The following is a 27,310-nucleotide window of genomic DNA, read 5'->3' as shown; positions in this document are numbered from 1 at the left end:
ATTTTGTGAGTAAGAAGCAAATCTGTATTTTCTTATACAATAAGAGTAGGTAAATATTCCTTTCCCAGATTTGCACTGATAGAAACAAACATACTTCAGTACTGCCTATGATAATAAATTCTCCTTCCTTTATATATGTCTTCTCTATCTGCCCACAATGGTCTAGAGTACTCCTTACTTTTTCTGGCAGATCACCTGAGTAATTTATTTTTTAGATCTAGGTCTGGGGTAGGAAACCACAGTCATTGCTACCATTGGTTAAATCTAGTTCACAATTGTGTTCATAGTGACGTAACAGATACTGCCAATAAACCACAAATGGAACACACTGTCTTTAAACAAAGTATTATGACTAGTCCTACATTTTTTCACCCTACTTAATTTAATAACTCAAATGTCTTAGGCTAATTAGGTGACACTCTGAAACATTCACAATTTTTGAAAAAATAAACCCAAACCTGGTTAATAATCTCAATAGCCCAGGCTTGACTAAGAAAGAAAAGGGAGGAAAATAAATGGGAAAAAGGCATTGATAAATCATTTCCCTGATATCATGAAATACAGTGATATATCCTAGCAGTTAAGGCAGTTGTTATTTGGGTTCTTATCACCAGAGAGTACTGATACACTTTCCCCTGACAAATAAAGTCAAAAGATTGATTGATTGATTGATTGATTCATTCATTCATTCATTTATAAAATTTATTGGACACCCATCTTACTATAGGGTAATTCTGGATGGCTTACAATTATATCCGTTAAAACATAAAATGTTGAAATCAAACCTTACAGACAAAAACACATGGGTTGGGCGGGGGCAGAGGGGGGGGATCTGTTATTACTCAATCAGCCATTTCCATTATGCTGATCCCACACTGGGGCCCCAAGCCAACTGGTATAGCCACGTCTTTAGGCCCTTACAAAAAGAGAGAAGGGTTGGGGCCAACCTCACATTGGGGAACAAGATGTTCCAGAAGGCAGGAGGAACAGCATAGGAGATTGTTTCATGAGAACAAGAATAGTCCATTTAGAAATCACTCTGGGACTGTACATATATTTCGCTTTAGAAGTGCATGCAAATCATTATAGCTGAAAAGAAAGCAGGAAATCCATAATTCATATATAATCAAACAGGATTTACTTGTAAGGAGATGAAGATGGTGAAGTAAAACAGCATAAGGTAACAGCCTCGAACAACAACAGGATGGAGGAAAACACTTACACATTCACCCTGAGCAAGCCAAAAGTTCTATATATGTCAGACCAAACAACTGGAGCTGGACTAGTTTTGTTTCAACTGACTGACTCATTTTTTTCCATTACCATGGACTGTTTCCTGTCGATGTCTTACTTTTCAGTTTCAGAGGCTTCAGATCTCTGTCCTAAGATGCTTCATGGAACTATCTATACTACAGGGCAAACAATATTTTGTACCTTCTTTGAAGTAAATAATACTGTGCTACGTGCACATGTTTAAGGCTAGGGAGTGATGGTCAGGTCTGCAGAAAGGTTTTATTCTTCCCTGTATTGCAGGCTGGATGAAAATCATCTTGCTTTCTAGGAATGTTATCATGGACACCACAGGCATTTGTCCATATCTAAGTGGCTAAAGGCATTGAGACTGAAGTCAGGAAAACCAAGATGACACTTTTAAAAAATGAGTAAGGCTTCAGTCATGCCATTGTGACTGCTGGTTTGTCTTTTTGGACTCCCTGGACATCCCTAATTGATTATTAAAGGATCAAACAAAACCAAGATATCTATATAACTACTTTTGAAATGAATAATTGTAACACATTTTTCTGTATATTTTAAAACAAAAATTGCAACAGAGTCAGTAGATACTAAAATCAAGTCATACTGCAATTGAACACATTGCAATCATTAGACTTCAACATTTGGATGTAACTGAAATTTTAATATAACAAAAAGTCAGTCACCTTATTTATCAAATGTCTAACATATAAATCATAGCAAAGCAATGTCTAGCACACGTTTACTCTTAAAGTGGCCTTTATTCCCCCTAGACTTACATTCCCTTGGTTGTCTCCATGCTCCATGCACTCAGGGTAAAGAAGTGGGGAAAGCCAGGACCAACCTAAACTTAATTCAGTGTTTATGACTTTAACATTATTATTTTTTCTGACACAGAAAAAACAATCTTCAAGGATTTGAAGGCTCTAGAGGTTATGTACCCTTTTATTAAAGAATTCTGTCCTGGAGAGAAATATTTTATTTAAAGGGAAATTACTCTACTAAAAGCATCCATCAAATTTAATGTGTTGTCACATACAACCCTGCTGAGTTCCAGGCTAATAAATTATTATATATCATAAATGAGTTTTAGTCACCTTGTAGCAGCATTATGTTAGATGTATTTTTTCAAGCTGATGCCAGCCTGATTTGATAATCTAGTTGTAAATAATAGATCTATACAGTACACCATATTTGAAAGCAGGAAGATGCTTCAGTGCACATATGGGGTACATACGCAGCATCAGACGCCAACTTCTTAAAGCAGCCAATCTCAGAATTCTTTGGCAACATTAGGACCTCAGGGAAGGCACCAGAGTTATAGACAGAGCTAGGTTCACACTAATGGATACTTAAGGATAGTGACAGCATGAAGCTTCTGTAAAAGAGGAATATTGCCACTGCAGCTGGTCCTCTTAAACATATTTCATATATGCAATACCCAGATGAAAAGTAAAACTATAACTGAACCAGGTCACTTATTCCTGCCCAAGTTAAATAACACAAGACCCAATGAATTCAAATGTATTTGGTATCTTTCAGTGCTTTCTTTCCAGTGTCTCTCTCTCACACACATACATAAACAGAGCAGAACTCCAAATATAGTTCTTGTTATTAATTGGGGATAATGTAAATAGTAAGTTAACCATCTTTCAACAAATGCTTGCATTTTCTGCATCAGTCTAGTTGATGTTGCAATGTTTTAATTGTCTCTCTTGGGCTTCTTATTCTTTGTCAGCATGTGCTGCATTTAGATTCAAAGAGCAATAAAATACAAAGAAAACACAGTTGTTCGTTGACATGTTGACATTGGACAACCCCCCCCCCCGCAAATAAATCTGTAAGGCAGAAGTCTGGGATTTTGACATACTTTGTAAAAAAAAACAGAGAACAGTATGAAATATACATATTGAATAAAACAATATATAAAGATATTACTGAAACTAAGCCTAATGACACAGGTGGGACAACCTGAAGCCCACAGCCTCAATTCTGCTGCTCCCAAGTATCTGTGGACACTTTCTTATATTTCAAATTTTGCTTCCAGCACTTAGCCATCTCAAGTAACAGTGATGAAGACCTAGTAGCAGACAAGCGATGGCTCAGAAGTGATACCAAAAGTACTTGTTGTTTTTCTTCTGTCCTGCAACGTTACCCCTTGACAAGCAGCTGAAATAGTTGGCTTAGCAGGCATGGCATAGCGAAGCTTTTTCCAAAATTTAGACTTTAAAGGCAGTGATTTCTCTTTTTTCCATTTCACCACTTGGCTGGGAGAAAGAAGTTCCAAAGACTTGGGCAAGAAATCAGAATAGTTTTTTGGCATGTATTCTATTAATATGACTTTGATCTTTCTTTCAACTAAGGCTTTATGCAGTCCAACCTCTAGCTCAAACATGACTTGGTCAGAGACATAGTTTCGGCTCAGAATAATAATTAATCTTCGACTTCTATCAATGGAAGATTGGATGTCATCAATAATAGCTGTAAGTAAAAGAGGTTATGGTTACAGTTAGCTGAAGAAAGAAGGAAAAGTTGCATATTCATAATATATACTTTGAAATAACCATGTGTGACCTCCAAGAGATAATGTGATTCTCAGCTTGTCTGCCATTAAGAAATTTGAAAAATAATAAATCTACTTATTTTTTCATCAGTTTCAGCACTTTTCTCCAAAATCACAGCAAACACAGATACAGATACATAAACACACAGACACAAACATACATACTATACCTGTACACACACATACATGAATGCATACAAACATACATACTGCCCATACACAAACAGTATATAATACTGCATAAGAAAGAGAAGCAAGGTGTTTTCAAATCTCAATGGTGCTATTTCTAGGAAAGTAAGTGGATGGTATATTTTAAATTTAAGCAAAAGAAAAAGATATTTTATCAATGTATTCAATGATCATTTATCCCATCTACCTACCTCCTCCAGGAGAAATATCTCGTTCAAAAATGCATAGCTTATATCCAAAATGATCTTCTAATGTTTTAGCTAGTATCTCCAGAGCAAATTTTCTCTCTTCACCACATATTGGTGTACTGTCTTTCAGGTAAGACACAAAAGCATCATACAATTTTCCATCTATAAATAAATAATACAGAGTCAATGTACTTCTCTGACATAATTACTTATAGGAATTACATTCAGGCAAGGTCTCCTATTCCCTTGTACAATTGGCTAAATAGCATTTATTTATTCTGTATTTTTTTATTTATCAAACAATCAAATAAAGATTGTTTACTTCATATTAAATGGTGAGCTAAAGGAAGGCAGAAACAAAGTGAACAGAATCAATAATTTCCAATTTTGGAGGCTTTTAAAACAATTATGTATCTGTGTTACTTCCAAAAAACAACTCTATATCCTTAATTTCTATCTTCTTTCAGAATAGAGAAAGACTGTAATAATGAAAAGAGAAGAAGTTACTATTTCTTCTTTCTTCCCCTTTGATATTTATGGATTTAAATCAAGACTATTTTTATTAAGTCAAACCAATTGTTTTACCTCCCAATGTTTCATCTTTTCCTGTTATATCTCTGAACAATAAAATAAGTTCAATCTTGAATATTACACAGAGAATCACCATCATTACACCAATAAAGGAAAACATTATGGCCATTATCATTCCAGTAGTAAAAGCATGAACTGGTAAATCTGGATTACATTCTAGGAAGAAAAAAGAAGATAAAAATTATTGGTTAGGAAGGCAAGCTTCTCTAATAATCACAAGAAGAAGTTAAAATATTTTCTAGCCAAATGCCTATAATAGTATGCTTTGAAACAGAAATATAAGTAATAATATTGTGTACTTTTATCTTAAAATAGAAAAACAGAAAAATATTCTTACAGCCTAAAATAGAAAAATATTCTTACAGTCTATATAGACTTTATCAAAAGTCATTTTGATAAAGTAGATGAATATAAAACATTTTGAACTATGTAGTGCTTATATCCAAAGTTGCCCTGAGAATGCCATTAGTTTTCTAAAATGAAATACTTAAAAATGTAATCTATTAACCAAAGATGCTGGTCTTTTTAGTGCCAAGGAAAATCATGTTATTTTGTACAATAATATGGATGTCTTTCCCATTTTTAAGAAATCTGAATGCTCAACTTATTAAAATAATTCATAAATGACAATTCCAAAATGTTATGGCCATTTTAAAAAATATATGTTTTTATTTCATTAGAAGATGGGTCTGAGTGTATGAGACTATTATCTAGAGATACCATAAATGTTTGATATTAATGGGCATTAAAGTTGCTATCTCTGAAACAATTACAGCTACAAAAACTCAAATTTAGATTAAAATAGAATTCAACCAGTAATTAGCCTTGCATAATTTTCAAGTTCTATTATCAGCTACATCCAAAATTATCTGCCCACTTTCTAAGAATTATTTTTAGTCTTTATAGTTTATTTTTCCCCATATCAATTTAAACTTAGTACCACTTCTGGGTCATACTGTATGTAGACGCCTGTATTTACATAAATAAATTTTTATACTAGATTAAATTGTACAATACCTTTTTGCAATATAAATGTTTGCTTTTCAGAACCATTTTCAGAAAAGATGCATTTGTATGAACAATTGATGTTCTCTTCTTTCACACGTTTAAACCAAAGTTGTCTCATAACATATTTTTTCCCATTTTCATTACTGTTAAGAAAGGGGAAATTATACAATAACAATCCTATTAGAATTTACTCTGGAGAAAACCTCAAAGAATTCAAGGAATTTTACTTTTAAATAAACTGAAGAAGAGAGCTTATTGAATGCAATTAATTGATTTGGTCTTCAGTCATAAAAGGCAGTATGGCTCCTGCTCTCTTTTTCAGGCATTTGATATATCTGGAAGGATTTTGGAAGTTCCCAATTATGTGAAGGACAGTTTTTCTGTTGACCAGTTTGTTAATCTTGGAAATATATATACCTTAAATCAGGGCTTAAATTGTTTTCTTTATACAGTACCTTTCTCTTTGAAAGCTGTACTACTGACAATTTAAAGTTCCATATCTGTTTACTACTTCCATAGCATGCACTCCAGATATTGCAATTCCAATATATATGCAAAGTATTTGAAGAAAGTTGTCAGGGAATTGAAGAATAGAAAGATTAGTTTAAATAACTATATTATTCCCATCTATTAAAAATGGCTGGTTTATATTTTATGAATGAATATAATGGTAACAATTTCATCTGTCCATAAAGCCACATTCCTATGTTATGGAATTTTCATTTGGCAAAAATGAAGAAAGAGTTGTAATTTCCTCTCCAAAGAATAGGACTATTAATTATTTTTATAGTGCAAAATATGCCATTTGATTATATTGGATCTGAGTCATAGTAGATCACATTGGAAGAATTACCAAAGAAAATTAAAATACAAGTAGTCCTCAACTTACCACTGTTCATGTGGTGACCATTAGAAGTAATAATGGCACTGAAAAAGTCAGTGTCATGTGATCACCTTTTGCAAACTTCTGACAAGCAAAGTCAATGGGGAAGCCAGATTCACTTAATTATTGTGTTACTAACTTAACAACTGTAGTGATTCACTTAACAATTCTTGCAAGAGAGATCACAAAATGGGGCAACACTCACTTGACAAATGTCTCACCAACAAAAATTTTGGGCTCAATTGTGATCCTAAGTCAAGGAACTGCCTGCATGTCTAATTATCAAACAAGTGTAACAACATATTGTAAGTACATAATGTTTGGTTATGAATAGTACTTACTATTTGTGTTCCTCCTTTTGACACGGGGTATTATTATTCTGACATATTTCTATAATATCATCATGCACAATCCAATAAAGGTCATACTGGACTTCAACAAATTTTGAATAACCTAAAAACGCTGTGCAATTGAGGATTTCCTCTTTACCTAACAGAAATATTTATTTAAAATTAATAATTTTAATGAAAGAAATATTCTCCCTTTTAATCCTCTTCAGAATTAAATTTGAAATCATTAACAGCCTTGCTTTGATGCATATTTCCTACCTGCTAGAATTCCTGACTTGGTTATATATTTTAATATAATTTAACAACTACAAATAACAACAAATAAGAAATTGGAAATTTTAAAAAAATATTCACCTCACCAGAACTTCAAACTGAAAATTTTATAATTCTATTTCTATAATCATTAGTTATGAATCTATGTACCATAGGACTTGCCAACAATGTTTTGATACCATTGTTTCTTCTATTTGACTCTTTTATTCTAAAGGAGGGAAGGTACTGAAGGGTATTGAGGTACATTAAGTTTTATAAAATTTCAGAAAAATATTTTCTCATAGTACAACTACAATAGAGTAGCTATAAATTGTTGTATACCACTATCCTGCACATTACACCTTAAACATGAATATGGTTAAAAAAATAGTTTACATGCTATGGTCAACAGAACTATAAAACTGTTAGAAAGCTAAAGCTCCTGCATGACCTGAAATCTCAGAAACCAGTTGTTTTAAAAATTGGCAGTGGATACAGGCATGTTCTTTGACAACAAAAATAACTAATTCTTTAAATTAAAATATCATTAATTATTTCTCTTTACAATTCTTTCAAAGGCATTCCAACCAGTTGTTTCTAAATGCTCTCTTCTTACTCTACTCTTCTAGAAGGAGTGTGGAGTCTGAGGAATAGATGCTGGATTTAAATATAAACCGAGAAATACCATTACTTGGTTTGTATTTAGTAATATAATATAGTAATATCATTCTAGCGCAGAGGTCCCCAACATTTTGGGCACCAGGGACCGGTTATGTGGAGAGAGATTTTTCTGTGGACTGGAGGGGATGTGTTTTTGTGTGCTGCCTGCATCCCACGGACAAGGCTTTGTTTGTTTGTGTGAACCGGTTGCTGGCATGCCATGGCCCGGTACTGGTCCATGGACCAGGGGTTGGGGACTCCTGTTCTAGCCCAAGAACAGAAAAATCTATGATATTTTAAAGGCAATATATACAGCCAGCTTTTGAAAAGGCCCACTTGTTGATAATATAGTCAAATATCATCACAGATTAATAATAAAGAGAAGTACCTATTTCAGTTTTGAAAACATTATAAGCGGATCCAATTAGCTTTGGGACATTTTCTTCAGTACCTTAAGAAGAGAAAAGAATATTAAACATTCTCTGATGTGCTCAGTGAAAAATATTATTTTGTGTAATTACCTCCAATATTAAGATAATGAAACACATCAAATATTTTAAGATCCCTAGCCATTCATTTGCTAACATGGGATGTCTCATTTCTTTACTTCAAGCTTCTTACCAATAATTACAAAATTCTTATATTGGCCCTTGAAGACAGTTTTTAAATTAATTGGACTTAAGATATACCACAACACTATTTTAATATCCTCACATCTACTCCATACAAAAGGAAAGAAGACACAGGGAAGTGCTCCCCTCTATATTTTTAATTATGTGATAGCACAGAGGTCTCCAAGCAAATTTAAGACTTGTAGACTTCAACTCCCAGAATTCCTCAGCCAGCCATGTTGGCTACGGAATTCTAGGAGTTAAAGTCCACAAGTCTCAAAATTGCCAAGTTTGGAGACCCTTGTGATAACACATTACAATTACCATATAGATTACCAGCTAAGCTGCCAAACCATCATTCTCCTTTTGCCTTGAAAACAATGATTGTCAGCTTGAGGGAAGCTGAGGCAAATACTCCAGTCAATATAAAGACAGTTTTCCACAAACCATGCTAAGGATGAGTATTCAAATGGGAGATCCCTTTTCTGAGATTTCATAAGTGAGGCAGAAATAAATAAATCAATTGGCCACCAGAAAGCGATGATGTAATGATTTCATATTGATTCTGCCAAAGGCAACAGCCTTCTGTGAAAATGTTCTTCTGTCATTAGGAAGTATTCTCAGAATTACATAGCTGAATTTTCCTTTCTAAGGAGAGGAGTATCCAGTACAGTAGAATGATTTTCAGTATGATGGTCTTCTAATACCATATGCAAAATAGAAATATGGTACATTGCATATAATGTAAGAACCATGTTAGTGGCATGCATACATAGGATCAAGCAAGCTGCTATCAGGGAGTCCTCAACTTATGAATGTTTGCTTAGCAACCATTCAAGCTTATGACAGACCCCCCCAAAAAACTTTGACCCAGTTCTAATGTTCTGACAATGGCCACCTATGTCACATGACTACATTTCAGCCAGTTGGAAACAATAATTTAGGACAATTTGCAGTGTCCCATGGTCACATGACCATGATTTATGATGGTTCTTTTTTTCCAAAAACCAATATTTACTTCCATTTTTCAGTAGAAATGCCCTAAACATTGGGTTCACTTAACCACGGTGTTCATTTTACAACTACCACATATGCTTAATGAAACTGCAAAGAAGGTTGTAACATTGGGACCAATCACATGGTGACCCATTTTGTGACATTCACTTGACCGTAATGAGCAGACTCCATTATGGTCATAAGTCAAGGACTATCTGTATCAAGCAATAAGACTTACTTCATCCAGTTATACAGCCAACAAGCATGAAGGACTTGAAGTAGAGATAATTTCTGATAGAGAGCTGCTGGCATTAGATAAAAATGAAGGGTTGTACAGAGGACTTGTTAGAAGACCCTATGTGTGTGCACAGTCATCTATCGGGCTTCTGTTTTCTCCAGCACAGCTTTCATTACTAGTCAATACATGTATAAACATGGACAGCTTAAACAACTGTAATCCATAAACATAAGAGGATTGAAAGTCTTTCTCTATGTTGTGTTTTCCTGAGTTCTCCATTACTTCATAATATACTAAAATTCAAACATGCTACATTAGAGCAAGAACACCACTGATTGTGGTACCAAGCCATTTAACAATTTTACACAGCCTCACCTTTAACATTTAAATTGGTGGTACTTGTGCTGTTATATTTCTTTCCTGCATGAAGAATTGTTTTTACACATGTATATTTTCCACCATCCTTTTCTGTTAATTGATCAATGTGCCATTCTTCTTCACCTCTCTTATTAATATTCTCTATGCAGTCCTATTTCAATGAAGATGTTTACAAAACAGCTCATTATAAGCATAAAATACACAGATTTTTAAAAGGGGACATATTGTAAGATAAAGTTGCCAATCCTATTGGAAAAAAATGTATCAACTGCTTTTTTTCTGATCACTTGGATAAACATGATTGCATCAGCTTTCATTTGTTATATTCGTTATATTCAAGAAATTATTCTGTCTACAGCTCTTGATCTGGGAATAAACCCCAAGGAGACAAATATGCATATATTTAGATGTTTAAATATAGTTGCTTAAAATAAATTAGTTGCTTAAAATAAATTATTTGTGTTAAATCCACTCCAGGAAAAAGCAAGAACCTTTGGAAAGAAAGAGTGCAATGCAGAAACAACCTGCTTATGTCAATATTCACTCTTTTTCAATGAAATATGTAGTTATTACTAGAATGTATTACCAACAGAAGTTTATATTATAAACCAGTATTCATGAAGTTAACAAATTAAACCATCTGTAAAATATTAATAAAATACTCCCCTTATACAAATTTCTGTTCAAGACATGTAAAGAAGGATTTATTAAAAAGAAATTAATTTTCAACAACAGATAAGTTGATTAGAAGTTGCTATCCAGATGTAGAAGACACTGGCAGTGAAGTTTTAAACTCTAATTTGCTTCAGACTAGGATCCTTGATGTATTTATTTCCACCATGCATGGAAACAAGGACATGAACTTTAGCTACATTGAGAGATTTTTGAATAAGTGTGTAACTCCTTGAATGAATAGTGGTTGACAAAAGTCCTCGCTTTGTACAGCAATTCTACAAGCACAGTGGAAATGTTTACATCTGGGAAGCTTCACCAGAATGAAAGGTTCATAAACCGCTATCCAAAAATGCAACATTTAGTGTCTGGAAGATTCTACATATCTATCTCTATAGGTGATGGACTCTGTTGAACACCATTATGCTGTACTCATACTGGGTTTTCATTGAAGCCACCAGGATCACTAAACAAAGAGGAAGACAATGTTCTCTGCAACTCAGATGATCATTTGTATTTTTATTGTTACAGTGGATGAATGCAGTGGATGACAATTTTCATTGTGGTATATTATCTCCCTCTTCCTGACTCAATCTATAAACAAGAAATAGTTTTAAAAGTACCTTATACCACGTTATGTTAATAACATTTGTACTATCATTTGTATCACTGCATGTGAAAGAATAGCCTGTCTCAATTATTCCATCTCTTCCAGTAAGCAAATGCTCTTCAGTGAAACAATTGCTTTTATTTCTCTTGATGACATTTAATGACCATTCTTTGCAGGTTATCTTCCAGGTTCCATTTCTGCATGGGAACAAGAAATGTGACATTTAAAGCAGAATAGTTGTTTCAAGGAGGAGATACATATCCAACTTCTTCATATCATAAAAATAAACTTACAAAATCTATGTGAAGAAATTAAGGGTATAGATCTCAAAAGTTAAAGAATATGTCCTTATTTTTGTTATGTGGCCACATTTTTAAGTGCTTAAAACTTGGATAAACCCAGCTATTTCAAAGGCTGAACTAGACTGCCAATCACAGCTACTACCATGATTGGCAGTTACCATCAGGATCAATTCAGTGTCACTCAGAAGTCTGAAAAGTCAGACCAAATTAGCATCCATGTTAATACAAGTATAACTTCTTTTTTACGTCCTTCTCTTGTAATAATTTATAATCACAGTTTAGCTAGACAAATATATACATAAAGATGTATACTTATTCATTTTAAAATTGGGTTATGGATAATTCTTGCTTAATGACCATTGTTCAGTGACCATTCAAAGTTTTGATGATGCTGAATGAGTGGGAGTTATGACTGGTCATCATATTTGTAGCCATCACACATCCCTACATATGATCACAGTTCAGGAACTTGGTGACCAGCTCAGAATTATGAGGTCACTATATCCCACAGACACATGATCACCTTTACTGTGGACTCCAACAAGCAAAGTCAGTGGGGAAGCCAGCAGGAGATTGCAAATGGCAACAATGTGACATTGCACTTAACAATTCTGCAGGATTTGTTTAACAATGGCAACCAGAAGTTCTAGAATTGCCATTTTAAGTCAGCACAGTCAACATGACATCATGCTTTATGACTGTGTTTTTGTTCCAAATTGCCGCTGTTAAATGAGCACCTTTATCTTTTTCTAAAGAAAACAGTATTTACTTCTAATTAAATATGTTTAGTATCACAGCATAATATTCTTGAATACATGATTAAAACAGAAGAATGACATTTTTGGTGGATGTAAACCACATAGTGTTTGAAATGGGAGGAATAAGAGTATCATATGTTAGACTACTATACAAAGCAGTTATAGATTTATTTTATCTGTTTTTTCCTCCATTTATTATTGGTATGCACACGTTGTTGTTTCATTCTTTTTAGAGGTCTATATAAATGATACTAATAAAAGTACAATGAACGGTGCTACATTTTATAAATATAAAAGACTATTATTTTCTCTGTTATCATTAAAAGAAGGAAAGGAAAGTATTTTTTTTCTATTTGGGGGCATACTCTGTTTCAAAACTGGAAAGAAACTATGTATTTAGTTTTGATTAGAGGCTTTAGAAAGATATATAATGCCTGATTCCTTAAAATGGGGGTGGGAAGAGAATGTTTAGAGGACTTACTTTTTCTTGATTGTCAAAAGTTTGGGTTTGGTTTATCAGGAAAATAGAAGCAACTTAAGAAATTAGATGACTAGAGAAAATAATGTCTCCATTATAAAACAATTAATACACGTAAGAATATTTGGAAATTCCACTTTAAAACAAGGAAAGGTTGAATTCATCATTTTCTAAAATGCAATTGCTGAAATATTTATGTAGATCATAGCAGTGAAGTGCTTAAGTACCATTTAAGTGACAGACTTACTCATACTTTTTGTAACATTCTTCCTGTTGTGGACATGCTGAGAAAAATTTAATTTGCAATACCTTTCCTGTTATACACACACATTGAGGCTGAAAATTGTGCCATCACCTTTGGAGCTAAGAAAATGGAACAAACAAACCACAATTTCTGAACCAACAGGGTTATTATATATCTGTGCTCTGCCACAGAATTTACTGATATCATATTCAAAGCTTGTTAATGTTTTAAAGTTTTAAAGACTAGTTGCACCAAGAAGATCATGATATCTAGAAAACTTTGGCTATCTTTCTTTTTCAGCAAATTCTAAAAGATTTTGGAAGCTCTATGCTATTGTTTGGGTATAGGCAAGTGACTGAGAAAGAATGAATAAACTGAAATTTCACATAAAAACTCCTGTCAATCAAGTCAATCCTGGATAAAGTCATGTGAAAAGCTTAGATGAAGGGGCTTGTGTAATTAATGTTTCTCTTGGAAGGTTAGGAAGCACTAGTAGACTCCCAAAATACTTACCCCCAGGTTTCTCTGGAAATAAGTTGTCTATATCTTGGAGAAGGAAGATAAGACTTTAGGGATTTAATATTCAATGACTTCCCCTGTAGACTATCATTAAACACTCCAAGTGGGAATCTTTTGAAAATGCAAATATTTGACCACTCATTATCACTTCCCCAATTCAGATTTGGACACCATCTAAGGGACCTCTTGGACTTTCAGCTCCTGCTCCAATATATATCCACAGATCAGGACATCCAGATATAATTCAAAGTCCTGGTTATCACATTTAAAGTCATTTATGGCATAGGGCTGGCTATCTGAGGTATTGCTTGTCTCCAGTCATCCCTGCCATCTGTTTTGATCCAGCAGGGTGGGCATATTCCAAATCCCTTCAGTTAAAGAATTTCATCTGGCAGGACACAGGAGAAGCAACTACTCTGCTGCAATTCCTGACTTCTGGAATTAGCTTCCTCCCATAGATTTTTGTGGTTCCCAAACTTATGTCACTTAGAAAACTGCTAGAGATATGATTATTCTCCCAGGCCTTGGTGACAGTTGATTTTAGAACCACTGTTTTCTTTTGTTTTGATTTTCTGGTCCTATTTGTTTTGCTTTTCAATTTTACTTTCCATACACTGGTTTTTTTAGTTGTAAATTGCCCAAGAGTCATTTAAGAATAGGGCAATCTAAAAATTCCCCTTCATGGATTACTGCCTTGTTGTGGCAAAGGGGCTTGCGTAATTCAATGAAGCTACGAGCTATGCCATGTAGGGCCACCCAAGACGGACAGGTCATAGCAGAGAGTTCTGACAAAACATGATCCACTGGAGAAGGAAATGGCAACCCACTCCAGTATCTTTGCCATGAAAACCCCATGGACAGTACCAAAAGGAAAAAAGATATGACGCTGGAAGATGAGCCCCTCAGGTCAGAAGGTGTCCAATATGTTACTGGGGAAGAGCAGAGGGCTAGTACTAGTAGTGCCAGAAAGAATGAAGTGACTGGGCCAAAGCCAAAAGGACGCTCAGCTGTGGATGTGTCTGGTGGTGAAAGGAAAGTCCGATGCTATAAAGATTTTTTCTCCATAGGAACCTGGAATGTAAGATCCATGAATCAAAGAAAGCTGGACGTGGTCAAACAAGAGATGACAAGATTGAACATTGACATCTTAGGAATCAGCAAACTAAAATGGACAGGAATTGGTGAATTTAATTCAGATGACCATCAAGTATACTACTGCAGGCAAGAATCCCTCAGAAGAAATGGAGTAGCCTTCATAGTCAATAAAAGAGTAGGAAAAGCAATACTGGGATACAATCCCCCAAATGACAGAATGATCTCAGTTTGAATCCAAGGCAAACCATTCAATATCACAGTAGTCCAAGTCTACGTCCCAACTACTGGTGTTGAAGAGGATGAAATTGACCAATTCTATGAAGCCCTACAGCACCTTATAGAACTAACACCAAAAAATGATGTCCTTATCATCATGGGGGATTGGAATGCTAAAGTAGGAAACCAAAAGATAATGGAATAACAGGCAAGTTTGGAGTACAAAATGAAGCAGGACACAGACTGATAGAATTTTCTCAAGAGAATACGACGGTCATAGCAAACACTCTTTTCCAACAACCCAAGAGACAACTCTACACATGGACATCACCAGATGGTCAACACAGAAATCAGATTGACTATGTGCTCTGCAGTCAAAGATGGAGAAGCTCTATACAGTCAGTAAAAACAAGACCAGGAGCTGACTATGGCTCAGACCATGAGCTTCTCATTGCAAAATTTAGGCTTAAGCTGAAGAAAGTAGGGAAAAGCACTAGGCCAATCAGGTATGAACTAAATCATATCCCTGACGAATATACAGTAGAGGTGACAAATAGATTTAAGGAATTAGATTTGATAGACAGAGTGCCTGAAAAACTATGGACAGAAGTTCGTAACATTGTACAAGAAGTAGCAACTAAAAGCATCCCAAAGAAAAAAAAATGCAAGAAAGCAAAATGGCTGTCTGAGGAAGCTTTGCAAATAGCTGAGGACAGGAGGGAAGTGAAAGGCAAGTGAAAGAAAGATACACCCAATTGAATGCAGAATTCCAGAGAACAGCTAGAAGAGATAAGAATGCCTTCTTAAATGAACAGTGCAAAGAAATAGAAGAAAACAATAGAATAGGCAGGAGTGCAGATCTCTTCAGGAAAATTGGAGAGATGAAGGGAACGTTTCATGCAGAAATGGACATGAAAAAGGACCAAAATGGCAGGGACCTAACAGAGGCAGAAGAGATTAAGAAGAGGTGGCAAAATTACACAGAACTATACAAGAACGAGCTTAACGTCCCAAATAACCACGATGAGGTGGTCACTGACCTCGAGCCAGACATCCTAGAATGTGAAGTGGGCCTTAGAAAAGCTGAGCAACAACAAAGCTAGTGGAGGTGACAGTATTCCAGCTGTGCTATTCAAAATCTTAAAAGACGATGCAGTTTGTGTTACACTCAATTTGCCAGCAAATTTGGAAAACTCAACAGTGGCCACAGGCTTGGAAAAGATCAGTTTACATTCCAATTCCAAAGAAAGGCAGTGCCAAAGAATGTTCAAACTATCGCACCATTGCACTCATTTCACATGCTAGTAAAGTTATGTTTAAAATCCTACAAGATAAACTCCAGCAGTATATGGATCGAGAACTACCAGAAGTACAGGCAGGATTTCGAAGAGGCAGAGGAAGTAGAGATCAAATTGCCAACATAGGCTGCATCATGGAGAAAGCTAGGGAGTTCCAGAAAAACATCTACTTCTGCTTCATTGACTATGCTAAAGCTTTTGATTGTGTGGATCACAACAAACTGTGGCGAGTTCTTAAAGAGATGGGAGTACCAGACCATTTTATTTGTCTCTTGAGAAGCCTATATGTGGGCCAAGAAGCAACAGTGAGAACTGGACATGAAACCACTGACGTTCAAAATTGGGAAAGGAGTCCGGCAAGCCTGTATACTGTCACTCTGCCTATTTAACTTATATGCAGAGCACATCATGAGAAAGGCAGGGCTAGATGAATCAAAAGATGGAATTAAGATTGCTGGGAGAAATATCAACAACCTAAGACATGCAGATGATACCACTCTAATGGCAGAAAGTAAAGAGGAACTAAAGAGCCTCTTGTTGAGAGTGAAGGAGAGTGCAAACGTTGGGTTGAAACTGAACATTAAAAAAACCAAGATCATGGCATCTGGCCCTCTCAATTCCTGGCAAATAGATGGGGAAGAAATGGAGGTAGTGACAGATCTTATTTTCCTGGGTTCCAAGTTCACCGCAGACGGGGACTGTAGCCAAGAAATTAAAAGACGCTTGCTCCTGGGGAGGAAAGCCATGGCAAACTAGACAGCACACTAAAAAGCAGAGACATCACCCTGCCAACAAAAGTGTGTATAGTCAAGGCTATGGTCTTCCCAGTTGCAATGTATGGCTGTGAAAGTTGGACCATAAGAAAGGCCGAGAGCCAAAGAATTGAAGCCTTTGAACTATGGTGCTGGAGAAGACTCCTGCGAGTCCCTGCTTGGACTGCAAGGCGATCAAACCGGTCAGTCCTAGAGGCGATCAACCCTGACTGCTCTTTAGAAGGCCAGATCCTGAAGCTAAAACTCAAATACTTTGGCCACCTAATGAGAAGGAAGAACTCACTGGAGAAGAGCCTAATGCTGGGAAAGGTTGAGGGCAAGAGAAGAAGGGGACGACAGAGAATGAGGTGGCTGGATGGAGTCACTGAAGCAGTAGGCGTGAGCCTAGATGGACTCCAGAAGATGGTAGAGGACAGGAAGACCTGGAGGAACGTTGTCCATGGGGTCACAATGGGTCAGACACGACTTCGCAACTAACAACAACAAATCTAAAAATTAAATTAAATTAATACTGTAAGCTGAGTGTTGGGACACAATGTAGCAGCTAAGATTCTAACAGGAATGTCTTTTGCAGATCATATTACACTGATCTTGAAAAGAAGATCATTGATACTGAGTTGGAAAGTGGACACAAATCAAAGAATTGCTTTTGACCTAAAACCTAAACACCTGGAGATACACTAGCGCAAGGATTGGTCCTCTTTTCTCATAATTTACAGTGCTTATTAAATGTCCTGTTATATGTCCACTCATTTAGTGACTTTGATGGGTTGGGTTTTGAAATACAGCCCTTTACAGTAATAGCAAACTAACTCTGAAAAATTACTCCAAAGGGACATGGACTTGCCGCTTACATGTAATATATGAACAGGATAATTTTGTAATAATGAAATTTTAATATGTGTAAACACTTTGTCATACTTTAACTTTAAATGCTACAAATGCTGAATGGATTTCTTGCTTTTACATCACTGTTGAGGAGTAAATGATGACTAAATTTACCTTGGGAACATAAAGAATTTTTACCATAGCAAAAGAGATGGTTTATTACAAATTATTAAACTGGGTAAATGAATATTATTTAAATGTAACATCTGGAACAAAATATATACTTTATAAAGGAATGCTTTACCATGAAGAATTTATATCTTTTATAGTGCATATAGCTAACATGTTATTTTTTAAAAAATGAATACATTATTTCAGAAGTTTACTTAGGATAAAATGCCTTTTTGATTCAGGAAGCTTCTACTGTTATCTAAAGAAGGATGTTTGATTTCCATATTAAGTTTATTTTATAGGGTGGATTTTCTTTTTTCTGGTTCATGGATGGCAAGTTTTACTGTTGCAAACTTTTCCCCAGTAGTTATATTGGAATTGTTGCATAGGTGGGACAACATTAATGTTCAACTGTCTTGGAACATATGGGGTTCTCCTTCCATTTGTTTTATTTACTGGAGTTTGATCCTTCTGATAATGCTACATTAATATCAAACTCAAACTTGGTAACAACAAGACAACCTTTTTTTTTTTTTGAGAATCTATGTAGCATGTGAAGCCTATACCTTAAATAGCCTTAAACTGTAATTGTTTTGTTGTTATTTGAGGAATTGGAACATAAATATTTGCCCTCACATGCAAAATAGAAATATATTCCACTAACAATCTTTTAATATGGGTCAACACTCGAAACTCCCTCCAGTAATAAGTGATTTACCATTTAATTTTCAGATTAATAAAATAAATTCTTAAACAGTTGTAGAAAAGATTAAATCAGTTATTCAAATGAACATGTTGCCCTGGTTGACATCTGACTTTGTGAAAAATCTCATTTCTACCTTTCTCATCAACCAGAGTTTAGTCACAAGCTGACTTCTTTACCACAATTCTGCTGCTACCCAGGTATTCAGCCATGTGACCATCAGAGGACACCTAGCTGCCATTTTAGAGACTTTTCCCCTTGCTTGGCTAACTGGTGCCCATTTTTCAGCTAACTGGCCATGAATTTAGGGAGGTGACATCCAGGAAACTGAGAATGGACCATAAGGTTGGAGAACAGAGACAAATATGAATATAACTTCCTTTTAAAAAACATAGTCATATCTATGTATATAGTGCACCTACTTGAGACAGCATTGATAGATTCCAGTATCATTCAGTAAAATTGGCCAAAATTGCAAATTAGACCCATTCAAATCAATTCTGCTGTCTCCATGAATTAGCATTTCTTCTCCTTTTTTTCCTTTATACCAATAGATAACTTGTCCTTCGTGCTGTGGTTTCTTAGGGCAGCAAAAAGAAAAATATTCTTCTTCTAGCACATTAATAGGTGAGTGCCTTTTGCAAAGATTTCCTTCAGAAAATTAAAACATATAGAAAATAGAAAGAATATTTGCTATTAGAAATATGGTAACTTGGGGTAGTATAGTGCATCTTTATAGCACAACTCGTTGATGGCAGCTTTTCTTTGGTTAAACAAGTTGTTTGTACTGTATATATGCTAGAAAGAAAAGTATAAAGTGGCAACATTTCTCATTTTGACTTCCTGTCCTATCTGCTTCCCATTCCAATTTAAATACTGCATCTGTCAACAATTCCATCACATCTTGTGATGTGATGCTAACAAAAGCTTAACATTTTAATAACATGTGTTACACAGAGAAATTGCTATCAGATACCTTCTGATTGTGCTTTCCATTCACAAATACAACAGTATTTCTCAACCTTCTCAGTCTTGGCCAACTTGAAGAGATGTGGACTTCAATTCCCAGAACTTCCCCAAGGTGCTAGGGAATTCTAGCAATTGAAGTCCACACCTCTTCAAGTTGCCAAGGTTAATAAACATGGTCTTCAACATTTAGAACTTTAGAACATTTAGAATTCCAGAATCACCAGCTAACAAAGCTGTTTGTTTGTTTTTATTGGGGTCAACTCTGGAAGCCTGGGGACATATTTTTGAACAGTTGGTGCCAAAAACCCAAGAAGCAACTGAATGATCCAAGGCCTGTCCTAATTTTACACATATTGCAGCTGCCATTTTGACTTTTTAAAATCTTTATCCTGCCCATCTTCCAAATCCCCTAGAAGGCCCAGGGCTTTTTTTTTTCATAGAACGCTCAGAACGGAGTTCCGGCACCTTTTTTGGATGGAACCTTGTAAGGTAGGCAAGGCGGGTTATATGACATGTGTGAGTTCCAGCACCTTTTTCTTTTACAAAAAAAGCACTGAGAAGGCCTATTATATTCATATTATTTATTGGCATCTTTCAAGGTACCTCATGAATATTTCATGATTCTGAAACAGAATACTAAACCTTAAAAGGATTTATGCATTTAAGCATTTGTGTCACAAAATCTTGCAGACCACTGGTACGGGAGGAAGGAGAAATAGATCTTATTGATAATGATGCCACAACAACAAGCGAACTTTGGTTCATGTTATATTCTTGCCTTAATATAATTAAGAAAAGAGGCTAATGATGAATTGCTGTATTTTAAAGTGTATAATGTCACAATGGTACACATTTACATTCTCTAGCATACATACTTATGGAAAAATGCTATAAGACAGAGGTCCACAACCTTTTGGGCACCAGGGACTGGTTCCATGGAGAAAGTTTTTTCTGTGGACCGGAGAATGTGGGGTTTTGTATCCCATGTATAGGACTTTGCTTTTCTGTGTGGACCAGTTGCTGGCATGCTGCGGCCCGGCACTGGGCCATGGACCAGGGATTGGGGACCCCTGCTATAAGATATTGTGATTCGAGTAGGGAAGAAATGTTGTTTGTCTTAAATGACTCAAATCTTTGATGATATGGCAGTGACATTTTTCATTAGTATTAGATCACTTCCATTCCTTGGAAATATTTAAATGCTTAACCTCCAATCACTTTTATTTATTATCCTGCTGTATGGTGCATTTTTACATGAAGTTCACAACAGATTATGATGAAACGAAAACATACAACTTCACAACTCCCAGCTTATCTTGCCCGATCAAACATGCCTTTCTCAAATGTTACCCATAACAACGTTCCGTGGTTTCGATGTTTATGTATCATCTGTGTATGATATCCAGCATTCAGTAGCATAAACAGTCTTAAAACAATCAACCCAAAATGGCATGTTTTAAGATAAACGAGAGAAAGCAAAAAGAGTTATACTTACCTGAGCTGATAAAGCTAAGAATCAGTGTTAGTAGAACTGCCAGATTTTCAGAACACATTTTAAAATTAGTTTATCTTTAGTTTTTCCTCTAGAGCAAAAACAACAACAGAGTTTTAAATTCTTTTTAAATGTAATTCTAATAGTATAATTCACTAGTCTTTGCTATGGAGTTTTGAATAAGACACACATGAAAATTAAGTCTGAATATAAGATTTGAACTAGGAATCCAACTTAAGAAAAGAAAGTGAACATTTGCATAACAGATGTGGTGAGCCATTCTTCTAGTAAAGCTCATTCTTATAAACGTGGTTACCCACAGGCTAAAAAGTCAACATACAAAAAAGTCAAGATGGTGAATGATAATACAATCAAAGCTTCACCCATTTTTATGTGTGGCACATTAAAAATAGGCAAACCTTTGATTGCATCATCAAGGCTACCATATTAACTTATTTTAACTGTATCTTATGGATTTCCCTGCCTATAATAGATTTTATTTTTCATATTACACATAATTGGCTATTATTGTAGAATTATTGGGCAATCAAAAATACTTGATGTCTTTTCTAGACTAAAGATGTTATCTTCCAATGGAAATGCCAATGAGGTCTCTGGACATTATTTCCAACTAATTCTGCGTATTTTACTCTTGAATCAGCCAGACCAGCCACAGTTAATAGAGAATTTATCTTTATTCCATATATTTGAATACAATCCAGCTTCCATTCTGTTTCATTCATATATCTTATTTATGCCATTTTATATATATACTGTCCAACTGGTTAGAGAACATTCATGATCTATCACAATTCAATCACCAATGTTTCTGACATGAAATAATATTGCATCTTTTCAACACAGCACTTGAGGCCTCTGTAATCATCACAGAAACAAAAAATTATGAGATTGCTGTCTTGTAGTATTGCATAAAAGCTTGTATCCACTTAGTATATACAAAAGCCAATGTTATGTAGTAGTTTCACTCCTGGACTAGGATATAAGAAAACCAGGCTCAAGCCCACCTTTAGCCTTGGCTGTTCTCTGGATGACTTTGGGCACTCACTTTTCCTCAGCCAATCTCCTGACAGAATTGTCTCTTGGATGCCTAAAGAAAAGGCAAGACAATAAAGCCAATGAATAGAAGCCCTAAACTCCTAAAAGCACATGTAGTCCACGACTTATTAACACAATTGAGCCCAAAATTTCTGTTGCTAAGCAAGACAATTGTTAAGTGACTTTTGCCTATTTTACAAACTTTCTTGCCACAGTTGTTAAGTGAATCACTGAAGTCAGTAGCATGGTGGTTAAGTGAATCTGGCTTCCCCATTGACTTTGCTGGTCAGAAGGTTGCACATGGGGATCATGTGACTCCAGGACACCCTGCAAACATCATAAATAGATGCATCTGAATTTTGATGACATAAGCATGACGGGTCATGTGAAAAACAGTTACAAATCACTTTTTCCAATACCGTTGTTACTTCAGTCACTATATGAATGGTTGTAAGGCAAGGACTACTGTAACTGACCCCACTGAAGATTAATTTAACTTTGGAAACCCATTCTACTATTCAACCAAATGCACTGGGGTGTAATTTAAGATTATTAGCTTATGTTTTCTGAGGTAGCAGACAAAGTGGGGGGAAAGTATCTGAGGAGTTAGAGGTGGTCTTTACAAAACACACAGTCATTCAGCAAACATTTGAACATACAATGATACTGAATAAGTGGTACTTATGATCACTGTTTGTACTTAATTAGCCACAACATCTTTGACATCACATGATTGCCATTTGAGACCCTCAGTGCCAGCCAAATCAAAGGAGAAGCTGGCAGGAGGTTGCAAATAGTGAAAGTGTGACATCTTGCTTAATGATAGTGTGGGATTTGCTTTAGGATGGCAACCAGAAATGCATGAACTGCTGTTGCTAAGTGGTGGTGTCACATGACATCATCCTTTATGACTGTGGCTTAGTGATGGGAATGATGGTCTCAAATAGTATTGTTAAGTGAGGACTATCTGTACAGTCACTGCTATTTGGAAAGATTCCAGAGTAGATCATAACAATCACAATCTGAAAGCATCTTAAAAACAATGTGATAACTACCAGAGGTCAGCATGAATTAGTCAACAAATATGAAATAATTTTTAATTGCTATTTTGGTGATATAAGTAAAGAATTATATATTCCTTATGGCAGAACTTAACAGGCTTGAAAATTGCATTCATGAAGCTTTTGTTAAAGGTTTCTCATCAAATCAGAGAGGAATGTCTCAAGATTTAAGCTTAAGTATTTGACTCATCTTTTTAAAAATCTATTTATTTATTTATTTATTTATTTATTTATTTATTTATTTGATTTGATTTGATTTGATTTGTATACCGCCCTTCTCCCTAAGGACTCAGGGCGGTGAACAGTGACATAAATGTCAAAATGCAGAAATACAGAAAATTGAAAATAAATTAAGCCCTATTGCCCAAATGTAGATGATAAATTAAAACCACATTTAAAATTAAACCAGTCAGACCAGACCGGATTGCTTAAATAGATGTGTTTTTAGATCGCGTTGGAAGGAGCGAAGGTCAGGAGCCATCCGGAGCTCAACCGGTAAATGGTTCCATAGGTCAGGCGCGCCCACAGAGAATGTAATGTAATGTAATGACTTGGCTGATGTAGAATACAGATCAATACAGAATACTTATCAAATTTGCAGATGGTACATGTTGGATGAGATTATATGTCATAAGAGAAAAATAAAATTCAATATGACATTGTTAGAGAAATTTGCATAAAGTTACAATGACATATAACAAAATGTTATTCACAGATCCAAAAAGATATGGTATGGGGATGGATACCTGTCTTGGTAAAGGACTTGACAAAAAGTGTTTGCAATAATACCTTACTGCAAAAGAAAGCAGGTGAACACTGTGGTGCGTCTACAAATATTCCACAAACTTTCCAAATCATGAAACTAAAAGTTCTTTTTTATTCTTTTTTTGGTTAAAACTATATAAAGTATTTAACCTGCTCTGTGGCCTGAAGGTTTCATTCGGAACCTAATTGAGAAGAAGGTTCATTTATGTTTCATTTAGGAAAATGATTCTCCAATTGTAATGTATAGGTTCCAGCAAGTGACCCATCCAGCCTCCTCATGTTAACCACCAGTAACATAACCACTTCTTGTTGACTGCCACAGCCTTAACAGAAAAAGGATTTGGGTCTGAAAAGTTGTTTAGCAAAGCACAGAAGTCAAAAATATAAGTACTATAGCAGGAGAGCAGTAAAACTCAGAAAAAAATGACAAAAGTGAACAGCTTTCAGTTGCCATTATTATGAGACAAACAGGAAATATGTTTATGGGATTTCAGGGGGATGAAGACCCAAATACCCCTTAATAAAGATTTCTACTGAAGAAAATTTTGAGCAGCAAGTTTCTGCTTAGGAAATTGTTATTACTCTACACCATAAGGTATACACAATTACTCAAATAATAAACGGATCAACATTTTTGTGCCAACATTTAGTTTCAAGATGCCTCCAAAAATAGAAGGGAGGAGAAAGCATACAAAAGCACAACTATAATCATCTAATACATCAAGAAGAATGAACCACAATGTTTTTTTAAAAAAAGATAAACAGATAGGAAGTATTCGTTTAACTGTGTGGTCTCTGCATCTTTACTTACTGATCCCTGTCAGGGAAACACTGATTTAGAAAAGCCAAATTTTGGCTGAAACATCTACTACTACTACTACTACTACTACTACTACTAGGTAACAGAGAATTTTCAGGCTCTTTTTGCTGCCATCTAGTGGTCCTCTGAATTTTTGCAGCCCAAATCTAGGAAACCCAGAATGCTGAATTAACTAACCACGGCTCTTCCGATTTTCCAAACCCAGCCTGAGAATATTGGGAGTTGTACTCCCAGCATCTTTTGTGAAGGTTGCATTGTAGGAAAGATAGTTTTTACCTTAAGCCAGATGCAGGTGCAAAGACAGTGAGATGAGGCTGAGAGATGGGCTGCCGATTCAGATACTTTGGAAGCGAAGATTTTTCTCTGACATTTCCCAAGGCGAAGATTTTATGCTTCTGTCTTAGATTTGGCAGCTGAGAGCGATCGCATCAGGGCCAGGCAAGGGAACAAAGGAGCATTATCGGTTTCTTCCAGGAAATGCTTTCGATCGACCGGGATTGACTTGCTGATTGTAACTCAAGAGTGAGAGAAAGAGGAGTCTCACTGGAAGCCCCGCCTTCCACCTGTAAAAGTCCCCCTCCTGCCCTGCCCCACTGTTTAGACGAGAGACGTGAGCTGATTCAGATGTTCCGCGAGACGTGCGCCGAATCCGGGGAATTTGGGCTTTGGTTACTGCAGTCAAGTGGGGTAATTGGGGAATTGCTTTTCAAAGCAAGAAAGAGGTGCAAACATTAAAAAAAAACCCGCCATCGTCTACACATCCTCACCCGGGCAAAAGACCTGTCGAAATCCTTGGGAGGTGCTTTTGATTTAGAGCGTATGAGAGCCGGTAGTAACGTTTCCGATGGGGGAAAAAGGAAGCGATGTGATGTAATCCACTTTTTAAATACGTGGGTGAATAACTTGCTCTCTTTCCCAAACATGTTGTCCCTGCCACATCATATTTTGACTGTTCTTATTGGTGGTGTACAGAACACATTCAGGCAAAAATTGAAGGATTCCTTAGTTTTTTCCCTCACTTTCCCCCCCCCCCCCAAAAAAAAACATTACTGAGCAGTAGGAAATATTTACCAATAGAGCAGTTCAAAAAAACACCCAAGTAACAGATGTTGAGAGAACGGTGAAGTGAATAGCTGTTCTAAAGGTGCGAATGTCTGCGGGTCAGCTTGGAGGCTTAGGCCAAGCAGTTAATAGCAACTGTGCAATCCCACTTTTCGGGAGTGAAGAAATGGTAGATCACAGCAGATTATATCCATAGAAAGCAAAATTCCTGCAGCTTGTGGCCTGCATAAAGAAGAAAATACCACTTTAAAACAAGAACAACTTAAGTGTCTGTGGAGATTCTCAATCATCCAGGTAATGATTGTCCCAAGGGTGCTTTTCCAAAAGCAACTGGACATTTTTTGGCTTTTTCCTTGAAAATATTTATTTTCTCAGCCAAGAAACTCCTTCAGTTCTGACTGGATGGTGGGGAATTTAGAACTAAGGATCCCTTAAGGCTGCCTGAGATTGCAGCTGTGATGAAATGAAAGCAGCAACATGAAGATATTACAGGAAAAAGAGGCTGTTAAGGTTGGTTAAGTGGGAATAGGAAAAAGTTCGCTGACGTTGGTCATCTGAGGTCTCTTTTTTACTCCAAGATCGTCATCATTTTAGAGAGTGAATGAGGAGTCCTTGTTGAGTGTGCCCTCTTATTGGGAAGATAAAACAGAAGAAAATATGCTGCTTGGGATTTCTGAGAGTGGAAGTTCATACATCTTAAAGTTGAGAAACATTCCATTCAAAGCATATTTGACAGATAACTCTGCAGTCTCTGTTGGAAGACCTCTGATACAGAAGTAAGAGTTTGGTGTAGCGATTAAGGCACCAGGCTAGAAAATGGGAAACTATGAATTCTAGTCCCATTTAACACAAAGCCAGTTGGTGACTTTAGACTAGTCACTCTGTCATGGTGCTGGGAAACAGGTGCTGGCACACCACCTCCAAAAAAAACCTTTTCTCCAGAAGTCAAAGGCACAAGAGACAGAAGAGTTCACCACTTTATATCTTCCAACTTTCCCTGATGTCCAGCTTTAACCTTTTATTTTAGCCCAGCAGTTCTGTTCATTTCCCTTGGGATAATAGAAAACATTTCCACTTCCTTTCTTATGCTACCTTTCAGTTTCATATTTCACCACATCTTTTTTTGTAAGTTAAATAACGTATACCCAGATAATTTAACACTTTCTCATGGGGCTTGGTTTTTGTATCTTTTACCATCCTATAGCCGTTCGCTAAACTTTCTCCAGTTTGTCACTGTCCTTTTTGGACTGCGGTGCA

The 27,310-nt window shown here is 35.9% G+C and overlaps 1 protein-coding gene across 1 annotated transcript; it reads right to left on the bottom strand.

Annotated features, from left to right (window-relative positions):
- Positions 1–1,720: 1,720 nt before the first annotated feature.
- LOC310640605 (interleukin-18 receptor 1-like) lies at positions 1,721–25,448 on the bottom strand. The gene is made up of 12 exons (XM_083362997.1): positions 25,268–25,448; positions 22,315–22,397; positions 21,293–21,380; positions 19,251–19,479; positions 11,457–11,640; positions 10,159–10,312; positions 8,327–8,389; positions 7,018–7,165; positions 5,803–5,936; positions 4,780–4,941; positions 4,198–4,356; positions 1,721–3,735 (listed from the first exon to the last, which is right to left on the bottom strand). Exons 3-12 carry the CDS (start codon positions 21,348–21,350, stop codon positions 3,335–3,337), a joined length of 1,692 nt encoding a protein of 563 aa, XP_083219123.1. The 5' UTR covers positions 21,351–21,380; positions 22,315–22,397; positions 25,268–25,448; the 3' UTR covers positions 1,721–3,334.
- Between the last annotated feature and the right edge of the window lie 1,862 nt (positions 25,449–27,310).

The sequence above is a fragment of the Vipera ursinii genome (genome assembly GCF_947247035.1).
Source record: "Vipera ursinii genome assembly, chromosome: 4".
In the NCBI taxonomy this organism is placed as follows: Eukaryota; Metazoa; Chordata; class Lepidosauria; order Squamata; family Viperidae; genus Vipera; species Vipera ursinii.
This window is presented reverse-complemented; position numbering and strand designations above follow the sequence as displayed.

Excerpts from the sequence above, each read along its gene's own strand:
- LOC310640605 (XM_083362997.1), bottom strand. The coding sequence starts at position 21,350 with ATGTGTTCTGAAAATCTGGCAGTTCTACTAACACTGATTCTTAGCTTT. Across the intron at positions 10,313-11,456 it reads TTAACATAACGTGGTATAAG|GACTGCATAGAGAATATTAA; the intron begins GTACTTTTAAAA and ends TCATTGAAATAG. Across the intron at positions 3,736-4,197 it reads AGATATTTCTCCTGGAGGAG|CTATTATTGATGACATCCAA; the intron begins GTAGGTAGATGG and ends TTTTACTTACAG.